Raw genomic sequence first — 22,572 nt, 5'->3', positions numbered from 1 at the left:
AAGCAGCCTACGCCGACTAGACTACCTCTCTCGTATACGCCTTATGTGCTATATTTTCCTCTTAAGTATTAAAAGCTAGGCTTTATTTTATAAATCTTTACTTTAAAAGCTTTTTACACTTATTTAATAAAGTTTAAATTAAATAAATATATAAGTTAATTAATAGTTTAAATACCTTTAAATTTTAAAAACTCTTTAACGACGTAAGATTAATATATACGCGCGTTATTTTATATAAAAGAGTTACCCGGCTTATAAAAAAAGATAAGAACAGCTTTTAAAACTTTAATATATCGGGTAAAAGTAAAGCCACCGCCGGTAGAGTCGAGATCCCCCTTATAAAATATAAGGGGAGGAGGTCATGCCCTCTTTTTTTTCTACTACATTATTACTTATATTATAAGGCTATTTAAAGCTTAAAGTAATTTATAAAACTAATTAAATCTTTTTTATAACGTTTCTTTTTAAATTTAAAAACCTAGTAGCCTAGTATAAAAAGTTTATTTTAAATCGTATATTCGTTTAAAAAAAAATAAAGTAATAATTATTTAAAGCGCTTTAAAGAGGATTAATAATAATAAAAAGAGAGTCTCTCTTTAACATCCTCTTTTATTAATAAGATGCGCTTGAGGCGCGCTAATAGTTAATCCTCTTTTTTAAAGATTACGCCTTATTATATTAATTAAAAAAGAGCGTGGTTTAAAGCTTAGTATAATATTTATATTTAAATAAAGCTCTCTTTAAATAGCACGAGACTTTCTATATATTAGTTAAAATAGATAGCGCTCTTATCGAGTCAATAGTTTATAGAAACGACTAGATCTCGGCTTAGTTTTAAGAGTTTTTTGATAAAAAAACCGCCTCACGAGGTTATTAATAGTTTCGTAGCGACGCGTACTAAACGCGTCTATAATAGCCTTCCTTTTAACGTTCAAAGACAAAAGCACCACAATAACAGTCAACCACTGAAATTGTATTGCACGGTTTAGCTTCTACCAAACCTTCCATTAAATGACAACCAATCATAAATATGACATAAAACTAAATCAAAGCTATTTGAAAGGTAAGTCAAAAGTATGTCTATATGTCAAGAATTTCAATGCAAGTGGTCATGCAGATATATGAACACAAATTTCATGACTTGTCGTTCAATATGATACCCATACAAGGCTTCAATGTCAAAACTGAACTGTACATAACAACATCATATAGTTCACCACAACATCCAGTGAAGCTCGATCGTCGACGAATGCCGGACGACAGTCTTCGTGCGACGAAGTGATGCGCGTCGCTGACGTGTGATCGCGGCAGCGCAGCGTGTTCGGCTTGCTTCGGCTCGCGACGTCGATAAATGAGCCGCGATGATAAACGTGGATGGCTTCGTGCCGGATAGCGCGGCGTCTTGCTCGCCATATATGGCGAGTCGGCTGATATGCGCCATCTCTCGAGGTGAGGAGGCACGGTCTCGATCTCGCTCGCCGATCGCGCCCAGTCGCCAATTTTAATGTGCTGGCTTCGCCCTGCGCCAACGGCGCGTCTCGCGTGACCTGGTCCAGCGATGCGACGGTATGATCCACCAGAGCGCTGCAGCTGACGTCATCACGCATGTTGACCCGACACGCATATGCTGGTGTGCGCCTTTAACGACAATTCCTTTTTGCCATCCAACGCAGCCTGAGCCACGGCGGTGCGCAGCGATGATGGTCAACGCTGAAACGTCGCTGCAGCCATGACAGTCGCATGAGCGTCGGACAAAAACATGGCGCGCGAGCCCTCATGAGCCAAACAGTCGAGGAAAAAAATCCTTAAGCGCAACATGACGGCCAGCTATCGATGTGATGAACGATGAACGGCAACCTGGCGTGCAGAGGTCATGGTGATGGCGCAAACTCGCCTGTTCACTCATGGCGGGTTAATGACGGCATGGCAGCAGCCGTTCTGTGCCGGATGTTGGGCATGGCGAGAACATTGGCATGCGCGAGTGCAGTCGATGCACTCTCAGCGCTAACGCCACATGACCAGATCGCCGATGTCAGTCATTTCATGATGATGCTCCACCACCGGATCCAACGTCGCATGACTTTCTCAGCGCGCCAGCATCGCGGCAGACTGTGACATCACGGCAGCCGCTGACTGACGGCGAGTCTGTCGGTCAATTGTGTCGTGATCCAAATGGTTATCGTGCAGCATCGCGGTGCGTTAACGGCTGTGCTGGCAGTCGCATGCCAGCGTCAACGGCCTGTGATGGCAAACAGACAGTGACAGTTTTTCGCTGTATCAACAAACGATATCGACAACAAACGGTTGATTTCATGACAGCAACGCCTGTGATCGCCGAGAAATCTCGGCTCGGCGCGATGACCAAGGATGTTTCGCAAACAGCGTAAAGAAGGCAAATCGATCGTGTATCGCCGGTCAGCGCGTCGCAAAAGACTCAGGTCGCGCCTGGTGCGGCGACGGCTCTTCACCAGCGGAAGAGTTTGCCTGGCAAAGCCAGTTGACATGTCAAAGAAGAGCAATGATCAAAGATGCTATGAATCGCCACATGCAGTGGACAGTCAATATCAGGACAATGCCTCAAAAATGTTGATGCGAATTGAATATAAGATGATCAATATCAGAATGATGATGCTCATTGGTAACCAATCATAGCAAAGTGAATGTCGCTACAATCATAGGTCCAACAAGGCTGATTTGCTGAGTCTCAATATACTAAAACACATATGGAAAGCATAACTATACAAACAACTCAAGTGCACTTCTAAACATAATCAATGGAATCGGAAAAGCATATATGATAAATAATCATCATCCTGGCAAAGAACATTTGTATAAATACAATCAACAATCAATACATGCTGTCATATTTTCAATAAAGTAAACAATACCTGAATGCATAGAGAAGCAAACAAATACAGACATATATCAATACAGTCACATCTATTCAATCACTAGTCATACAATGGTACAAACCTTCAATAAACCATGATGAGTCCGGAAGATAATCCAGCCTTCTGAACGCAACCGTAACTTGTCAGGACGCTGTAACCAGCCGCATTTTTGTCTCGTGCTGATCAAATTCACCTGGCTGGTGCTGTAGGTCGCAATCCTCATCATCTGTCTCCACCAGTAAGGATGAGTGGAATTTCTTCGAGTTGCTGGATCACAGGATAAACCACCAGTTGCAACACCAGGCTTGCCCCTCGGGCATTGTCTCAACACAACATTTTTTGCATGTATATGTCCGATATGATCCAACATATCAGCTGCTGGCTTGACTCACCAACAATATGAGCAATCATCGACATTGTCCTGACCGTCATGAATCGAGCAGTCGAGAAAACTCTCATGATGACAAACAGCAGCCCGCAGTTGCAGCAACATGAAGCCAGTAATCCCCCTTCAGTTCTTTGATCTGCTCAAAATCGAGGACCTGATCCCGTTCTTCCCGGATTTTGTTGTTATCGACGACTTCAAGGAAGAGATTTGCAATGCACTCGAGGACTACAGTCGTAACATCGACGGGCTCAAGAAGGAGATGGACGAGAGTTCACAGACGGCAGCAAACATCAAGGTCGACATTGCTGCACTTGACCACCGCTATGCAATCGTTGAACCCGGGGAGAAGTGCTATGCCTGCAGCCTGCCGCTCTTGAGCCGACAGTTCTTCGTGTTCCCGTGCCAGCACGCCTTCCATTCAGATTGTCTGGGCAGGAAGGTCCTGGAGCAAGCTGGCGTGGGTAAGAGCAAGCGCATCCGGGAGTGCCAGGTGAAGATCAGCAAAGGCCTCGTTAACGGTGCCGAGAAGGAGGCTATGGTCGCAGAGCTGGATGCATTGGTCGCGTCGGCCTGGTGAGTTACGGACGGATTCCTATAACAAAATGTGTGCTAACCATACTCGCAGCATTCTATGTAGTGAGTACGCCATCAAGCGGATTGATGAGCCTTTCGTTGTTCCCAACGATAACAGGAACGAGTGGGCGCTGTGAGGTCTGGAGAAGAGAACGGTCTTGGTCATTTACTCATACGCAACTTTGTACATATGATGATACTGGCATGCATACATACTGCTACAGAAATCTGGAGACGCAGCTGTCTGTATGCCACACTATGCGGCATTCGGCAGAGTGAAAACAGCTCCCCAATCATAATTGTGGGCTTGTCCGCCGCAGAATCTCTCGAACCCCTGCTCATTAGCGGAGGAGGTAACTGACGTGAGACATCTCGAAATACAACGTGCCCTGTCTGATGAACCTTGAAAATGACACGATGAATGTGCGAGCGAGAAAAGCCCTCGAGTCCCATATCGAGCCAAGACTGTCCGACTGTGTCTTAGACCCGACGCTCCCTTACAATTTCTTGTCGTATCGGACCTCATTTTAGTCGCTGCTCCCTTCTGGGACAAGTTGCTACTAAAAAGAATGCAACAACGCACTTCCAAATTTCCCGTTTGGAATGGAACGGCACAAGCATGGCGGCACGGTCTCCTTGCTGGAGTATAGTGGCCGTCTCGACTCGCCTCGGCCCCGGCTGTGTGGTTCCTTGTGCAATAGGAATCTGAGCTTATCTTTCTAGATCTGTTCTTTCGGCCAAGACGGTCCTTTCTGTACTGCCCACTAATATGCCTATGGAGCTTGTGTCCATGCCATGGAGCATCTAACGATAGAGATGTCACGAATAGGGATGTCGGGAGATGGACATACCCAAAAGAGAAATAGAACCACCCTGAGAGGAGCCCTTCTCGTTTCTCTTTTATGTGTCTGTGCCTCCCTGTCCGTGGCTCGAGATCAATGTTATGGTCCATGGTTTCTTTTTGATGGCGTCTTGTTTTGTTATCTTTTTGCTTTCCATGTACTAATACCAGATATCTCGTACGCTGCTATCTAGCTACTTCATAGATTTATTCGTTGTCTTGTTCCTTTTCCCTCCTCCTTGGCAAAACTCAATCACTCTTGGGCATATACTTCCGCTATATTCCTGTTCAATATTTACTTATCTATACTATGTTCGCGGGCACTGCTCCGAAGTCTCCGCTACCCCTTTCTTACCATGCTCCCGGCAGCCAGTCGCTGCCGTGGATATCCATCGCCATTACAAAGCCGGCGGTACTGAAAGCTACCTGTGTATTGTTGGTGTTCTGGATCATCGCCGGCCTATCACGCTCACACGTAAGGCTTACTCATCCACGGTCACTTCGCGTCCTGGCTGAAGATGTTGACTAACACCTTATTCCGCTCCAGGTTTATGAATCATATGACTATGATGTGGTTCGGTTAGCGAACCAAACAGCGCATAATGTCACCTGGAGTACACCGGACGACGTCAATAGGAGAAAGCAGGCAGAGGAGGCACTGGCGAAGGTGACGAAGAAGCATACGGACAGGGTCGCCATCATCGTCGAGAACCGGCCCCTGCAAAATCTGGTCCCGACGATACTACATTTCCACTCGGTGCTTGGGCAGGAGTGGCCCATGATCTTTTACACGGTACCCACTACGTCCGAAGCACTCAACAGGTCGGCGCCGTTCTCCCGCGCGGTGGCGGAGGGACATCACCATCCGGCATCTGCAGCCCGAGTTCACCTTCGAGACGCACCACTCCGTGTCGCTCTTCCTGACGGAGCGGTGGCTCTGGGAGGACCTGGCGCCGTACGCCAAGATCCTGATGTTCCAGAGCGACAGCATCATCTGCAGCGCGTCCGAGGCCCGGGCCGACGACTTCGTCGAGTGGGACCTGGTCGGGGCGCCCATCGGCGAGACGTGGGGCGCGGGCTACAACGGGGGGCTCTCGATCCGGAACCGGGCCATGATGCTGGACGTCCTGGACCGGCACCGCTTCCAGGATGACATGGACCCGCCCTACGAGGACCAGTGGTTCTACAAGAAGCTGCGGGAGCTGCCCCCACGCGAAGACGGCACCCCGGCCGCCCGCCTGCCGGACATCGACGACGCGCGCCGCTTCGCCGTCGAGACCATCTACGGCGAGCGCCCGCTCGGCTACCACCAGCCCATGCGCTTCAACAAGGAGAAGAAGAACGAGATCCTCCAGTACTGCCCCGAGATCGGCATGATCACGGGTGCCGCGTTCTTCGACGACTGAAAGGAGCTGTGTTTTATTTACAGACCTTCTTGTATTTAGCGTCTTGAAAGAAGTAGAATAATGATAGAAATAGAAGAAAGAAAGAATCCAAGCAAAAGAAGTCGCCATTTCAGCGCACGCGATGTAATGTGAGACCTCCAATCTAAGTATGTATGCTGGGTGGGTATCATAACAAGCGGCTCGGAACTCTGAAGCCAAGCCGTCCAACAAGAATCGTCAGAACCTGACTCACGAAGGAAAAAAAGAAGCTGATGTGCGGGCCTGGTAAGGGTATTTGCCTTCCCGGATGTTCTTCGTCGCACATGGACATAGGCAACGAATCAGTACGGGCTGAACGAACATGCGACGGTCTAGAGCTATTCAGTGCGTCATTTGAAATAACGATGATACTCTAGCGTGGTAAGGACGGTGCCGGGCTCCGGCAAAAACAATTTCATCCCAATACGGATGAAATGAACACGCGATATTTGCTCAGCAATGGTCTGAAATTCAGTATATCTCGTCCGAAGCACCCTGAGCATGTACCAATATACTACTGTAAGCAACTACGCATACTACCCCTGACTATATGCTAGGGAAGTATACGACCATGTGTGCGGCTGACTTATAGTAGCAATTCGATCAGATCAAGATCAAGTGAAAGGCGGTTGTAAGCGAGCCGGGGGAGAACGCGCTCTCCCCGGATTTCCCTGCCGTACCACAGACAAGAGGAAGCAAGGATGAGCCCGGATCACGCAACGTGAAATAGACTGGAAATGTCTCGCCCCCCCCCCCCCAGCATTCGAATACGACTTGAGGCACTTGAGAGACTTGGCGACAAGATGGCATATACCATGATCGTTACGCGTATAGCAGTCTAGTATGTGGTAAGTTCAGCTGAGAAGGTGAACATGCGTATGCGTGTTGTGCTGTTGTTAGTGGTGTGTATTTTTAGGAAATCCGCGGGGCCGTAGGATTTGCTGCGGGCTCACTATCAATCTTGGCCATGGCTGGTGATCGATGTTGTTGGATTAATGGTGTTGTTGCTGCTGAGTCCTGACCTGACCTGACTTGACCAGACCTGACCTGACCAACCCCCCCTGCATGAACTTGCTGTCGGTTTAAGCCACGCTGGAGTGGAATCCTTGCAGATCACTTTGGTCAGGTCGTCTTTGAAACGAGCGGGCGACGGGTGAGGCTGTGTCTGACGAGGAAAAAGCAATTGGTCGGAAATGGGAAGGGGGCCGTATCGGGTCTCGAAGCAGCAGCTTTTTGATTAGGTAGTCTCGGTCTCTGACTGGCCCAGCAGCGACTTACTTTTCGTTGGCGCTCATTTCCTTAGGTCAGTAGTGGTAACTTTGCTTCCGGTCTACTGTCACTGTCACACGTTTCGCGAATCGACTTGCTAGATTCATTGGATTCATTCATGTCAATGTCCACGATAAGCGGCCAGGGGCCCAGCATGGCGGTTGGGGGGATTAACAGGGCTATCAGCTATTTCTGACATACATAATAATATATACCTTGCGTCACCCACCCTCGGCCCTGCAACAGGTAGGGAATCCGACATCCCCCCAACTTCCAAGCCCCCCAGGGAAAGTTGAGACGACGTTTCAGATTTCAGTCTAAGCACTTCCTAGTTCGCAATTGGTCGGCGGCAAGCCGAAAGCCCATCCTCGCATTAATCATAGTACACATCTTAACGCGCCGACGGGGCAGGGATCTAATCCTAACGAGGCATCCTCGATATTGACCAAACTTGGTTGGCGAGCGCGAAGTTCGACACGGCCGGAAAGATGAGCTGAGCTGGCAGCAGTCGCAATGCCCCTCAGATCACCGTCTGCCTGACTCGTCACCTGGCGTCGTCTTCTTAAACCACCCGCTCATCCATAAAGCTTCGAGGACGGCGGAAGATGAGGAGGGGATGCCATGCCTCAACCACCTCACCTATCTGGCCTTGTCGTCGGATATTTTCATTCCTCTGTTGGACGGGCTTGGACTCGCCTGATACACGCCTGTTGCGGGGATATCAAAATGAATCGAGGCTATGGGTCACATCACGGAGAGCAACTGCAAACCCCCTGGGCCCCCATCCATCGGATTGGCTAGTCGATTCTCGGCAGTCTTCGAGAAGAATAGTTTCCACCCGAACCCGCAGCAATTGCAAATCACCAGAAGAAGCTAAAACACCCTACCGTAGGGGAACACCCTCGCCCCTTCTACCCCTGAGCCGTACTCAGAGCGTGCCTCGCAAACGTTACATTGCTTTGACAGATATGTAGATGGGCGCCTTGTACTCCGAAGTCCTCCATGGGATTTCGGGTGGGAAACGGTTGCACACAGGTCGGTCGCATCACAATGTCCTGGTGCACCCGCACGAACAGTCTCAACCCATCACCTTGCACAAGGGCTCATGGTAGCGATAGTTCGCCTTAAAACCCATTTTCTGGCACGATCTTGAGTCAGGGTATGGAGACCAGGCTCTCCCGATCATGCAACAGCACGCATTCTGCTCGTCAACGCCCTTGGCCTTGGGGGAGGATGCAAAGGCTGCTGGGGGTCTGGCCGTGGTGAACATGTCTCACATAGATGCAGTGATCCGTGGCTTGTAGATTACACATCAACTGGACACACGCACATATACAGACCGACCGTGCATAGCTGGTAGCCGATAGCCAGCAATATCGTCATGTCACGGTTTTGTGGTCAACCACGGAATGAGATCCGAGGTATGGAGAATGGCGTGTGCGTATGGGGAAGGAAGATCGAGTGGCTTTTGTCAAGCTGCTCCGCTGTCGATGGGATAGACAGTTTGTTGTAGGCTGTGTAGCATTTTCTGCAGAATGATTGCATGCAATCTACCACCACGAAACGATGTACCAAAGTCTCGGGATTTGGCTGACAAACTTGGGTGTTTCTTTTGAGGGTGCCTCCCCTTCAACAAGGGATTATGATCAAGCTTCGGCACCCAACAACTCTATTCGCCTCGGGCTGGCATCTGGTGAAGAAAACAATGATACCCTCGCCCTGGCAGCTGGACAAGGCGCTGTCAGACCAGGTGACGGATATCTATAAAAGACTTTGCAGGCGAACCTAACGTCCACAACTACCTGCATGTACAACATATTGTGTAGCTAGCTACCTCCTTCTCTGCGTGGTAGCAGACACGGGGACACGACAAACAACCTTTCCGTGACAGATGAACTACAATTTATGGGCCTAAACCAAGGCTACAAGTCTGCATCTAGCGAGCGTTGTCAGTTTGAACCGAGACAACTGACATCTGTTGGCCCCCTATGCCCAAACCTTAAGATAGGTTGAATGGATAAAGCCAAGTTGTCAACCTTTTCGGGAGCCTCACGGGTTGATCGCAGATAAACAAGATATCGGGAGCAATGACCTCACGAAGTGGATTCCTATACCTGGAAGCGGAGCATCATGATACTATAAATGAACATTGACACAGATCGCTCGTGACAGAGTGCTGGACTATAAAGACCAATGCAAAATTAGCGGTACCTTGCATACCGACATACGTACCGTACAGGCCAGACATTTTCATTTGCGAGTGCATGTGCCATCCCATGTCGTCCTGTAGCTAAGACGGAGGCGCGCATGTAGCGCGCAGGGCTTGCAACCGTCTAATGTACTTAAGTTAATATGAGAGGCTCGCCCTGGACTGGTGCTTGTCTTGAGCCTCTAGCTAAGGTTCAGTCACATTAAGTACCCCCATTCAATGCCATTCAATGCACTATGCCAGCCTGGCTACACTACGGGATCCCTATAGCCCAGGGCAATCCCGACTACTGTAGCTAACCCCCTAGAGCCTCTCTTCCCATCAGACATTGCACACGACCCCCACTCTTTTTCTAGTAGTATGTGCCTGACCGCCAGGACGGAGAGGGAAAGAGGAGGACTGCATCAGTTGGATCGCAATGTATGTACGCGACATGTGAATCTACATCATAACAAAGGATCCGGGCCCGCAAGTGATAGCGAACAGCTTACCTGCCAACTGCTTCCTGACGTATCTGCTGCGGAAGATCGAGTTGATTGGCGAGCCCCCTAAAGCCGCGTCGCTTGATCCCGCCAGGTTTCATACAGAGCCGAATTGGACCAGGCTCAAACGCCCTAAGTGCCCGTTACTTCTAACCCTCCAAACTGGGCTAACCGGGCCCCAAAGTGGCCTAATGGCCACTGACTTATGGTCCCCACCCTAGCCTATATTTTTTCCCTCAGGATCCTCTCTGTTCCTTGCTCGCATCATGTTCTCAAGCCTCCTCATCCAGTAACAAAATTGACTGGGCAGACCCTCGAAATCTATGTACAGGGCCTACCCCTGTTAGTAGATGAGACTCGGGCATCGAATATTTATGCGTTTTCCCCAACATATCTACTTAAGCTCACACTTGACCTTTTGTGGGGCCTCATAATTGGTGCATTTTCTCACCCAAATGGCCTCAATTCTGCACCACCACATACAGCACCACCACCGCATACAGCACCACCGCCAACAGCACCGCCAACAGCGCCGATAAAGCACCGCATACAGCAACGCATACAGAATTATCGCGATCGGTACTGTTGGCGGTGCTGTTGGCAGTGGTGCTGTATACGGTGGTGCTGTATGCACATGGTGGTGCTAGTGGTGATTGGGAGGGGGGGGTCCTGTTGACCTTGTAAAGGTCAGATTTTACACCTAAAATCAGCCTGTACAGGGGGTGTACAGGGATCCGGAAACCCCTGTACAGACCCCTGTAATCAGATATTTCGAGAAAGCATATCTGTTATCTGTTTTATCTATTAGTACACCAAAATCAGCGCTGACGGCCGAAAAATATGCATTAACACCAACATATCTACTTTCCCTCATATCTACTAACAGGTGTATGACCTGTAGCTACATTATGGATGTACCCGAGCTGACCGGGAGAGAAAAAGGACATTTAACGTTTTATTCTTCAGATCAAGCCTGCCTAGGCAATTAATTGATCCAAGCTAGCTAGTGAGAAGAGAGAGAGGGCATCTCAGGTTGCTTGCTTGCTTGTTTTTTGTGAGAAACCCGGCTAGGGTAGTACTCGGAAGTAAAAGTAGAGGGGAGTACGTACATCCCTCCACTCAAGCTACTGGGCGGTCGATTGATTTGTCGGGTCGGCCCAGTCAAGTCGAGTGCTGACCGCGGCGGTTGTCGCTGCTGTTGCTTGCTGCTGCGGGCAGGTTTGAGGTCGTGCAGGTCAGGTCAGGTCAGTCTGTGTGTGAGTGTGTGAGTATGTGTGTGTGTGCGATGTGGATTTGGTCGAATCTATCCACAACTTGACCTACCTCCTGGCACCTTACAGCACAGCACCCGCAAAGCAAAGCAAGCCTAAACCCGCCATCTAATCAACCCTCTATTTTTTCCTTTCCTGCTCCTTGCCAGCCTTTTGATTCCTGCTCGATTTCACCACTTGTCCCCAATCCCACAAAACGACACCACCCCCCCCCCCTTTCCCCCCTTCCCCTGCCCTCTTCTTAATCTCCTTCAACCCCCGGGCTCTCTTCTTGTGCCTTCTGATACATACCTTTGGGGATTCCATCACACGAAACGACTGGAGATCAACTAATGTGGCCTGTATATTTGATCGATCGGTTCCTGGGTCTTTCTTAGCTCCGCCTAACCTACCTGTCTGGACGACAACTACTACTCTTCCTTTCTTCTTTAAACTTTTACCATCCTTTTCTTCAGCTTCCATAGTTTTGCCTGCTTCCTGCTTGCTTGCACAGGTTCGGATCAGGTTTAGGGAGTCTAAGTTGGGTTGAGTTTCAGAACCACTGTTGATCGACCGAGTTTGGGGCGGAGCACTGGCACCCAGTTTCTTGCTTGGAGAAAAAGCTCGAGACTCGAATTGAAATCGTGAGAGGACAAGGAGGGGAAGAAACCAGAATACACACAGACAAGACAACAATATCGGACTTGACCCGAACGAGAAATCGACCTCGACACTTCCATCGCAAATTCGTCTGTTCGAGCACTTCTGCCCTCACCGCACCACGACGCATTCAATACACGGCCCAATCTCTGGCATCGACGCTCCTTGCATCATTCGACGATCGGTAGTTCGATTTTTCATCGCCCCCGGCTGCTTCCTCATTTTCGAAGACAGCATCGCCCAAACGGCCACGGTAGATCAGTTGACCTCTAGAGCAGTGTCCTGATCAGTCGTCAATTGTAATAGAACCCAGTCCAGAACACCTATCCGTTCTTCTTCGGATTCTGGGGTTTGCTACCTTCGACAGCTTCACTCCTTTGGACAAAAAAGCACGGGTGACGACATAATAAGCGTCCCGCTCGAGTCGCACCAATCGCCGTCGATACATCCAGACGTACCTGTACGGCGTTCTTTCCAAAGATATACCGGACTTCGGTCGTCGTCAGCCAGTTTGACAATTGACTCAACTAGTCGATACGACCTTCTCTTCGACCCAGGCTGTCACCAGTAGTACGACACTGGGTTAATATTCAACCAATACTGCCCATACACAGAGAGCAGCCATCCTATACTGGGCCGCTTTTTATCTGTAACGAAGGGTCGGATGAATAATCGATAATGTCAAGTGCTAGATCTGAACATATGACTCTTGGCTTCCCACCTTTGAACGCCACCAGTCAAGGCCGTTCGACCTCTCCTACGACCACCAACACATCTTCACAATCTCCTATTGACACCACCCCAGCTGTCCGATCCCCTTTCGGCATATCTGGATCTATGAACCCCTCCAGCAAAATGGCAGGTACTACGCGATCGGGGGCAGGCTCCCCACTTCACGACCAGTCAGGCTCTGGCACCTCCAGGCTGTACTCCAAGAGAGCAAGAGAGATCCAGGCGCAGGAGGGCTTGCCCCTCAACCCCTGGGGTGGTCCACCTACCAGCGGAAACTCGACTCCCCTCCGTGAAAACATCCCCGAGTCACCCACCGACGGCTTTCCCGATTTTGCCCAGCTACCTACCCCAGATAGTCTGCCGTCAACGGGCAGACGAGCTCGTGCTGGCACTGTGCCTTCACGATTCCCCGGCGCGCCTATTGGTAACGGTCTACTGAGTATTCCCACTTTGAACTCGCAGTCTACGCGCCCAACGCCATCCCAGAGCCCCTTCAACAAAACACCCTCGCCAGGTTTGGCAGAGCCCACAACAGCTGATCCCTCCCGCTCCTCAAACCTTCTATCAAGGCTGCGTGCCGGCTCTATGCCCCAGCGCAGCCCGTACGCACCGGCTCTTCCTGGAAATAGCTCTCCATTCGGACCTTCTATATTCAGCAGTTGGAACCCTACGGGCCGTGAGCGAGGCAATACACTTTGCATATTGCTCAGTGTAGGCTCCAACGGCCCGAGCTCCCCAGCGCAGTCGGCATTTTCGAAGGAGGGAACTGGAGACAATGATGTTCATATGCGAACCCTTGATTATCTAGGTCTAGCAGAGACGCCTCAGCCAGCACGGGCCCAGCTGGCTGCTCCCCTCCTACCTTCCTGGTCTCCCCGATTTCACCAAGCAGTCCAGTAGGTTCCGTTCTTACTCGGTGAACAACAAGGATAAGTACGCAGATGAAGATGAGGAGGACTACGATGATGCGATCGGTGCCGAAAGTCAATATGCCGCTTTGCTTCAGGACCAACTCGCTGCCACGAATGCTGCCATCCACAGTCACAACCTCGCCGTCCAGGGGCTACAGGCATTTGCCAGACAGACAATCACCCGTCCTCGAGCGCGCACCGCTGGTGTTTTGGATTTGACTGGTGCTGGTTCTAGAGGAGGAATGCGCAACTTCTTCCCGACACCCTCGCGACTCGATAATTCTATGACATCGGCGGAGATTAGATTACCCGACGAGAAGGAGTTTGATGACCTCCCGCAAGCTGTTGCTGCTATGAATCTGGGAAGATCGAGTAGCCGCAACAACGGTCTCCTGACAGCCGAAGAAGCTGGCCTTGAAGGCCCCACAAGTGCTTTGTGGCTGGGCAGCATCCCTACCTCGACAACCACTTCGACTTTGACGGAGATGTTCAAGCAGTATGGCCCCATCCTATCGGCTCGGGTTTTAACCCATAAGAATTGCGGCTTTGTAAACTTTGAACGGGTTGACAGCGCAATGAACGCGAAAGCGAGCATGAATGGCAAAGAGATATTCCCTGGCGCTGGTCCTATCCGCATCAACTTTGCCAAACCACCCTCGGCTTCGAATACTCCTGGTCACGATGGTGTCTTCCCGTCACCTAGCCCAGATCCATTTGCTACTGGCCATGAGGCAGGTGCTTCTGGCGCCACAGCTGCCACTGCAGATGGCTCCTCGACGACGACCCCCGCCAATACGACCCCCACGATTCCTCCGCTGCACGAGATGACGGGTGATATACTGCAGATTGTCAAGTCCTTCGGAGCTACTGAAGAAGATGTCTTCCGAATCTCGCATAGCCTGAACTCTGCTATCCAGTTCACAACTTTTATTGATGAGATTCCCCCAGTCCGAGAGCCAACGCATACGCGGGTTCATGATGCCCCGAAGCTTAGAGACATCCGCAAGCGGATCGACAACCAAAGTCTTTTGCAGCAAGAGATTGAGACAATTGCGCTTGATATGTTGCCTGAAATCGCCGAGCTTGCTTCGGACTATCTCGGCAACACGGTGGTACAGAAGCTGTTTGAGCACTGCTCGGACGAGGTTCGGGACTCGATGCTGGCTGAGATCGCCCCTCACATGGCAGATATTGGCGTGCACAAGAATGGTACCTGGGCCGCGCAAAAGATTATCGATGTCTGCAAGACCCCCCACCAAATGAAGCTGATTGTCGAACACATCCGAGCCTACACCATCCCGCTGTTCTTGGACCAGTACGGCAACTACGTCTTGCAAGGATGCCTGAAATTTGGCACGCCGTTCAACGACTTCATCTTCGAGACGATGCTGAGCAGAATGTGGGAAGTCGCCCAGGGCCGATACGGTGCTCGTGCTATGCGGGCTTGCCTCGAGAGTCATCACGCCAGCAAAGATCAGCAGCGCATGTTGGCGGCTGCTATCGCTCTGCACAGTGTACAGCTAGCCACTAATGCCAACGGGGCTTTGCTTCTCACCTGGTTCCTCGATACCTGCACGTTCCCCCAACGACGCAGTGTTCTTGCACCGCAGCTTGTTCCGTACCTGATCCATTTGTGTACGCACAAGGTTGCGTACCTCACAGTGCTGAAGGTTATCAACCAGAAGGCCGAAGCAGATGCGCGTGACACCATCTTGAAGGCTCTTTTCTTCACCCCCAAGGACCAAGTCCTCGAGGCTATCTTGAGCGACCACGCCTGTGGCGCGACGCTGATCTTCAAGGTCTTGACTACCCCCTTCTTCGATGAGAGCATCAGGAGCCAGGTTGTGGAGAATGTCAAGAATGTCCTGGTACGCATCAAGGCCCAGCCCAACCAAGGCTACAAGCGCCTGATGGACGAGGTTGGTCTGTCGACACGCAACGGCGGTGGCAGTTCCTCTCGGGATCACTCTGCCAACAACGCCTGAGCGAGCGCCAGAGACCTGCGTCGCGACAGGCTCAGGCTCAAGCTCAGGCGCAGGCCCAAGCAGCAGCCCATGCTCAAGCCAATGCTGCCGCTGCGCAACAGAATGCCCAGTATGGAGGCCAGTATCTGAACCCCTTGAACCCCGCAAGCGCTGCGGGCAACTACGAGATGGGTTTCGCTGTCCCTAGGAGTGAGAGTGTTGAGCCGGCAATGCCCCTTTCCCGCCATATGGACAGCAGGGACCTATGTACAACGGCAACAACCCGTCGATGGTCCCCAACCTGCAGCAGCTACAATACCAGCAGAACATGCTCCAGCGTGGCTCACAGCCCATGAACAACTTCTTCCCGCCTACCATGCAGGCTGGCTTTGGAGGGTATAACGCACCCGGTCCTGCGGTCGATCAGTATCGCAACCAACCCATGCCGAACGGAAGCCCGATCCAGCCACCTGGTGCCCCTGCCGGATTCGCACCCCCGGGGTTCAACATGCCCATGGGTGGCATGGGAGGATACGGCTACGGTGGCATGCCCTACATGCAAGAGCAACCAGTCAACACGAGACGTGGACGCGTAGGTCAACCCCGTGCGCGCAGATCTCCGCAGCCCTGAACCAAGGATGCTGACGTCACTTTGCAGAGATGAGTCCATCCTGCATTTGTTTTCTTGGGTATCCAAGAGGTGATATAATTCGCTTAACGTCTACGGGGATACGGCGTTGATGGTGTGGCACGGTCGCTTGCAAAAGGGGCTTTTGATTGATCGGTTCACGGATCATGGTTTGATGCACGATTACGATTCTTCTATCATGCTGTGGAGGGCAGGCGACCACCTAGGCACAACTTTTCTTACTCATTTTCTTCTGGATTCTAGCCTTTGCTGTGCCTGGTACTTCGCGTTGCTTTTGCAGAGCGTGGACCTTGCTGGGAGGGTCCAAGTTATATGACATTTCGACGTTCTTGTATCTAGAGTTCTTTTCCCATTCTCGGACCCTCACCCGAGAGAGTTGCTCCCGAACATGGGAACCAAGAAGACTTCAAACCGAAGTTAGCGAAGAGAAATGTATGTTTCTGGTAGAGAGGCGGATGAGCGAAAAGATACAAATCAAGGGGAGACGCGGGCAGTGAACGGCTGCTGCTAATGCTGCTGCTGTCTGCAAAATTGGCATGGGGTCTGAATAAGCCAGGTCCTCTCGGGGTGTCAGCAAAACGAACCCCAGAGCACACACCTCTTAAAACAGTAGTCGTTGTATGTGTATGGTTAGAGCGCAATTCAAATAGGGAAGAATCAACTTTATGACCAGAACCCACGCCCTTCTTTATCTTTTCTTGTCACTCCGTTGAGCAACCTATCCCTCCCTGTGTTATTAACCTGCCATGTTCGCTTACGTTCCTCATCTACCAGCATTTGAAAACTGCGGTTTTAGCAATGGACTTCGAGACAGCTACTGCTGGTCTATTCAGGTTTCAGGTTTCTACGTTGGTTGATATGTCTGTCTCTTCCACACACATGCAAGGGCCAGACATTCGAGAGTTTCAGAAGAATGCTTGTTTAATCTCGCTTCGTATCTACCTAATTCTGCGAACATATCGTCACCCGCAGCGCCTCGCCTATTCCGCTCGCATGGGAGAATCTCTAGGGTGATAGTAACCTGCGAGTGAAATGAATCGTTATGCGGCGCACTCATGTTACGCCTCCTTCGCACACTAGCTCACTCCTTCTTTGCGTCCAGGCTCAGCAACGCTCGCTTTCGTGAGGCATGTCTCATGCGCTCTTATCCAGCTCCATCGGTGGAGAAGATGATGATCGACGGGAAGAATATACCATATGATGATGAAAACGCTTGGGGAGAAATACCCCCCAAAAGACCCATTCGTGATACCCATTCCAAGATCGCAGAAGCAGCAGATATTGCAAATGCATGGATCGGGAGTCGGGTCGGCATGTGTGAGAATGAACCACGTCTAGGCAGAATAGGAAAATGGGTAGGAGGGCAGAATGTGGCCCTGGTATGCCCAGAACTGAATCAACCAAGCAAAGTCCAACCGCCTTCGCTCACTTGCTCCCCCTATGTGCGCCGCACCTTTTTTCACAACCAATATCATACAATCAAGGAGAACTGCGTAAGCGGTTTGGATACCACCTCCTATGGATGATGTTTCGTCCAGATCCGTTATCCCTTGGGCCTTTCGACTCGAGAATGAGGACCTATCTTCACCGGAAAGCTAGACGCTTCCCTATATGAACGATGAACGCTATTGTACACTTCTTGTCCTTGAGGAAAAGGATAATTTTAGATGAGCGACTGGGCTACTCCTGGTCCAGCTGCATTGAAACCCCCATGCCATTGCTCTTGTTAGGTTTGGGCACGTTGGGATCTGAACTGGCATCGTCGCCTCGAGAGGATCCGAGAGTGTGGGTGATGTTTCGCTTTAAGGCCTCAACTTGTGCGAGCATGACCTCGAGTGCTTTGACGTCGACGCTGCTCAAACTGGCATTGGCTATGCGAGTCGCATCGCCTTGGGCCATTAAAGCCACAGCATCAGGGCTGGCTTCGCTCTGCAACAATCCAGTGTTAAGACGTAGCAAATACCGGGATGGGACAAAGTGAACTTACCACCATGGCATTAATTAACTGCCCGATGCTGTCTGTACCTTGGGCCAGCTGCGAAAGATTCAGTGCGGCCTGTTGTTCCTCCACGCTATGCAGGCGGGTGGCGGCGACTGGCGTCGTGGTCTTAGCACGACGCATCTGAGATCGCTTTTTGCCGACTCTGTAGCATTGTTAGCTTCTCCAAACGGACATTGGACAAGTAGGGGGGTTGGGTCCTCTTACGCCGAGATGAAATCCAGCTTGATGCCTTTTTCAGACAAGCGGTAAACTCGGCCATAGTCATAGCGGCTCTTGAAACCATCCTCCGACTCATCATCATCCTCCTCAATCTCGATGAACCCATTGTTGGTCATACCACGGGTATATGCCTGCTCAATAATCGGGGCAGACTTCACCTTACGGTATCGGTGTGCAGGCGCCAGACTGGCGAGAGGAGGCCTATCAGCATGACAAGGACACTGCCACGTTCGTAGCACCGGAGGAATAGTCATCGGGGGATCTAGACACTCCAAGTGGAACTGAAGGCCACAGTTGGGGGCTGAACAGGGGATGATGGCTCTGCTGTCGGAGGCACCTTTGAGGCACTGGTGGCATAGAACAGGATTGCCATCAGCATCTCGGACTTTGTAAAAGTCAAAAGGCTCATCGTAGCCCTTCTTATTAACCCTGTGGGAGATACGTCAGCAAGCAATAAACAACGAACAAACTATGATTGGATGCATACTTGACGGGTTTACCGGCCGGAAATTCTTCGTATTCACCGTCTGGTCCCGTTCTGACATTCTCGAAGTAGTCACGGATATCCTGCGGCAAGACGAAGGCGCGAGAGTTTGTCTTGTCGAGGTTATCCAGTAGCGAGCCGAAGGTGCCTCTATTTCCCGTAAACTGGGATGGGAAGAAGATGTGCTGGCACTCATGACAGTAGAAGTCCTCTATGTGAGGAATGTCATCTTCATGCAAAGGAGGATCGACGCAAAGGGGGCTGTTTGGCATTACGTCAGCTACTGGCCTCATAGGGTTTACAATCATCAAATCTTGCAGGATGCAGGAGCATCAATATCTTCACTTACTGAAAAGAGTAGTTGCATCCTTGTGTATAGTCAGCACCGGTACTTTGGATATTAAGAGGAGATTGACATACCATCGCAGCAGATGACTTCTCCGTTGCCACCACATGTATAGCACGTATCATCATTGCTAGAAGTCCGATCCTGTAATAAAAAACTAGTCAGTATGGGCTGGTTGACATGGGGATCGCTCAAGCTTCGGCAAAAGCGGGTGGCACCCCCGGGCACCTTTGCCACCGTGCGCCTCTGGACCTTGACACGTAGCACAACACGAAAAAAACAACCGTCCCATATAAGCCGAAACAGCCAGTTTCATCGTCAGAGTGTCGAGTGCCATCACCAGAGGGTTCGACGAATGGTTTTGTGTCCAAAAGGCAATAAACACATCGTCGCCGACAATAAGGGGCTGATGCTAGATTTCTTACCTTGTCGTTGAAAGAAGGACCACTGTTTACAGGAGCTTCTCTGGGCACGCCTGCGGCAGTTCCCTTGCGTTTCATAGGCCTGCGCGACACGATGATTAGCAGACGTGGTTGGGAACGATGATAGAACTGAAGGGAAAAAAGTGGTGTGCATCATCCAAAAAAGGACGAGTTTGTCATAGTCGGGCCCAAGAGTGCGGTGCCACGATGCCACTTAAAATGGCAACATGGTCCGACAACAAAAGAGGTCGGCACAGTCTGTGCAGCTCACGCCCTCGTTTATCTGGCACCGCCAAGGCACCAGACTGTGTAACTCGAAGGGTAGGAAGGGAAATACTCACGAAGTCTTGACTCGTAAACCTGTCTTTTGCTTCTTATTTGACCGCAAGTTATTGGATGGCGTCGCAGCTCGAGAGCCCCTCGTAGACGGGACATCCATCTCGGGCGCGATGGGTGAGCTTTCTGCATCCTCATTGTGCCGCCTCGAGGCTCTGGTGGCTCTCAGGTTGGCAGCCGGCGTCCTGAGAGAACGAGGCTGTTCTGTCGGAGCCTGCGCCAGCTCGATCTCTGCTGCCGGGTCCTCATCCAGGGGCCTCCGGGTGAAGCTGGGCAACTGAACCTCCTCTGTGAGGCCACGAGTGTCGGCCTTGGCCTCGTGCTTGCGCAGGGTAAGCTGATCCTGAATGCTGACTTCACCGTACTTGCTGGGGAACTTCAGCGGAGTGGTTGCACGATGGCTATGTTGATGGGACGCGCCGTTGGGGATGGCAACAGCAGCGGCCATGTCCGAGTCGTGTGGATGGAAAGGTTGAGTTGATGTGTTCCGGGAGCCATCAGGTTGAGGCGCCTTTTTAGACGTGGGTTTCGTCTTCTCTTCGCTGATTGGCTGGTCCAGGTCTCCCAGTTTTGGCGCATGATTTGGCTCGGCGGTACTTGGCCGCGAAATCTCATCCTCCAGCCTCTTTTGGAACTCCTCGTAATCCTCTGGCTCGTCAGGCACTTCCGACAGAGACGAGTCGCTGCTAACTGAGCTGGACCGACGGTGCTTTTTGCCCTTGGACGGTGAATGCTTGGACGAGCCGTGCTTTGTGGGCGATTGCTTTTGGATGGTTGTGATTCCATTAACGCGAGCAGTAGTAGCAGGAGCAGAAGAAGCAGGAGCCCCATTCAATCCACTAGCGCCATTCAGATTCAGCTTGCTGACGGGTTTACTGCTGCTGCCACTTCGCCCTCTGCTACCACCGCCACTGCCACTTCCAGTGCCACTGCCACGACTGCTGCTGCGGACCGTGCCAGCCGCCAAGGGCTGCTCTTCCAGCTCCAGTTTGGCCTTCTTATTGATGTGGCCATCAAGATCTTGGCTTGTTTGCTTGACAGGTGTGAAATCCATAATGAGAAGATCGTGGTAGGGTGCTGCCTTGGGCTTGTGAGGAGTTGTGCGATTGTCGGGCGGGATGAAATAATTGCAGGCCTCGTTATCGCGTTTGCCGCGTGTTTTGCTGTCACGCACGAGTTTGTTGAACTCCTTGATGGTGTCAATGTCGGCCCTTTGGTGGTAAATGTCCTCGATCATGTGAACAAAGCAGGGCTCTTTGTCTCCCAATTCATCGTAGAGAATCCGTAGTGCCCAGGCTGTTGGGTAGCGATAGTGATGAAGCGCCTCGTCCACTGCAGCCTCGACCACCTTGTCAGCAAACGCCTTGTCAATAGGCTCGCGACCAAGAAGTGCTGCTGGTGGTTGAAACCCGACGGGAGGCGTCGGTTCAGGAATGTCAGTAATGGGATGCACAGATGGGGCAGGGCTGACGGCACGTGCCGAGCTTTTTCTGCCAGGTCGAGAATGGCGTTTGGTGGATTTTTTGTTGTGATGGGAATGCATAGAAGAACGTCGGGCGCGCGACGTGTTGGGACGATAATCCCCGTCATCAGAGTCATCCAACCCAGTAACTGGGAAAATTGGCTGAGTAGGTGACGAGTGCGCAGGCTCCAGCGAATCCAGCGCCATTTCCACATCAGGTGCAGTCATCCCAGCCATCGCAGCCAAAGGCTGTGGCGTTGCGCTGCTCTCCTCCACCGGTGTTGCCGCCTTGGTTGATTTTTTTAACACGATCCTCTTCACCGTCGGTGCCGGCGTGCCTTCAGCCGATGCGGATGGCTTCTTCAGCATGGTCGACTTCGGGAGAGTACCCAGGGGAGCCATGCCTTCCAGGACGCCGCCTCGCATAAGGCCTTGTTGGGCAAATGAAGGTTTTTGTTCCACAGGAGGTTCCAACCAGTGCCGCATAAAAGTTCTCTGACCCTCGGTCGACACGCCCTTATTGTGGCCGGAAGGAGAGCTCGAGAGATGGAGAGGGCTCGAAAATCGCGATGATGTGCGAGCACTGGGCTTGGTGGTGGAAGTTGTGGGTGCCATTTTCTTTTCAGGAGCGCAGCCGCTCTGCGCCCCTATTGCTATTGACCCAGGCCAGGACCTTGCGACAGGCTGCTCTCGAATAATCGGGGCTACCAAGTACATTCAGTTCGCGTTCTTCAGACTATCGGCTAGGACTACTTACAATGCGGACAGTTCGATGCGTCTGTCGAGGTCGAAAAGGGCGCGTGTTTGATTGAATCAGCGACGCGATTGTCCGTGGTGGTCGAATGGGGGGGGATGGGGAAAAGAAGGAGAATGCACTCTCGCTGCTCTTCCAAAAAATGCTCCGAAGCCCCCGGCAAAGGCCAGGGCGCGCTCCCGTGGTGGCCACCAGCAGGACCCCCTTCTCACACCATTCTCGTTTTTCCCATCAAATTCACCGCAAAAGTCGTAACGCTTTTCCAATACAATCGGAAGTCCATCACGCTCTATTTAGTTTTCAT

General features: G+C 51.2%; 6 protein-coding genes across 6 annotated transcripts; 4 read left to right on the top strand and 2 right to left on the bottom strand.

The window, feature by feature from the left end:
* Nucleotides 1–1,178: 1,178 nt before the first annotated feature.
* PG994_011640 (uncharacterized protein) lies at nt 1,179–1,607 on the bottom strand (the record flags this gene model as incomplete). The annotated part of the gene is made up of 1 exon (XM_066863049.1): nt 1,179–1,607. One exon carries the CDS (start codon nt 1,605–1,607, stop codon nt 1,179–1,181), a length of 429 nt encoding a protein of 142 aa, XP_066712159.1.
* A 1,775-nt stretch (nt 1,608–3,382) lies between these two features.
* Nucleotides 3,383–3,989, top strand: PG994_011639 (Pep3/Vps18/deep orange family-domain-containing protein; the record flags this gene model as incomplete). Its single annotated transcript, XM_066863048.1, has 2 exons — nt 3,383–3,852; nt 3,905–3,989. 2 exons carry the CDS (start codon nt 3,383–3,385, stop codon nt 3,987–3,989), a joined length of 555 nt encoding a protein of 184 aa, XP_066712158.1.
* Nucleotides 3,990–5,003: 1,014 nt separating this feature from the next.
* PG994_011638 (uncharacterized protein) lies at nt 5,004–6,099 on the top strand (the record flags this gene model as incomplete). Its single annotated transcript, XM_066863047.1, is given in 3 exon segments — nt 5,004–5,168; nt 5,241–5,486; nt 5,506–6,099. The coding sequence occupies 3 exon segments, from the start codon at nt 5,004–5,006 to the stop codon at nt 6,097–6,099; spliced, it is 1,005 nt and encodes a 334-aa protein (XP_066712157.1).
* Nucleotides 6,100–12,665: 6,566 nt separating this feature from the next.
* PG994_011637 (uncharacterized protein) lies at nt 12,666–15,615 on the top strand (the record flags this gene model as incomplete). The annotated part of the gene is made up of 2 exons (XM_066863046.1): nt 12,666–13,430; nt 13,537–15,615. The coding sequence occupies 2 exons, from the start codon at nt 12,666–12,668 to the stop codon at nt 15,613–15,615; spliced, it is 2,844 nt and encodes a 947-aa protein (XP_066712156.1).
* A 244-nt stretch (nt 15,616–15,859) lies between these two features.
* Nucleotides 15,860–16,225, top strand: PG994_011636 (uncharacterized protein; the record flags this gene model as incomplete). Its single annotated transcript, XM_066863045.1, has 1 exon — nt 15,860–16,225. The coding sequence occupies one exon, from the start codon at nt 15,860–15,862 to the stop codon at nt 16,223–16,225; it is 366 nt and encodes a 121-aa protein (XP_066712155.1).
* A 1,698-nt stretch (nt 16,226–17,923) lies between these two features.
* Nucleotides 17,924–22,129, bottom strand: PG994_011635 (uncharacterized protein; the record flags this gene model as incomplete). Its single annotated transcript, XM_066863044.1, has 8 exons — nt 17,924–18,172; nt 18,231–18,387; nt 18,450–18,893; nt 18,952–19,209; nt 19,298–19,316; nt 19,369–19,438; nt 19,720–19,798; nt 20,058–22,129. 8 exons carry the CDS (start codon nt 22,127–22,129, stop codon nt 17,924–17,926), a joined length of 3,348 nt encoding a protein of 1,115 aa, XP_066712154.1.
* Between the last annotated feature and the right edge of the window lie 443 nt (nt 22,130–22,572).

This window comes from Apiospora phragmitis, assembly GCF_038363925.1.
Source record: "Apiospora phragmitis strain CBS 135458 chromosome Unknown utg000010l:1.0-9815664.0:1.0-9183399.0, whole genome shotgun sequence".
Taxonomy (NCBI): Eukaryota; Fungi; Ascomycota; class Sordariomycetes; order Amphisphaeriales; family Apiosporaceae; genus Apiospora; species Apiospora phragmitis.
This window is presented reverse-complemented; position numbering and strand designations above follow the sequence as displayed.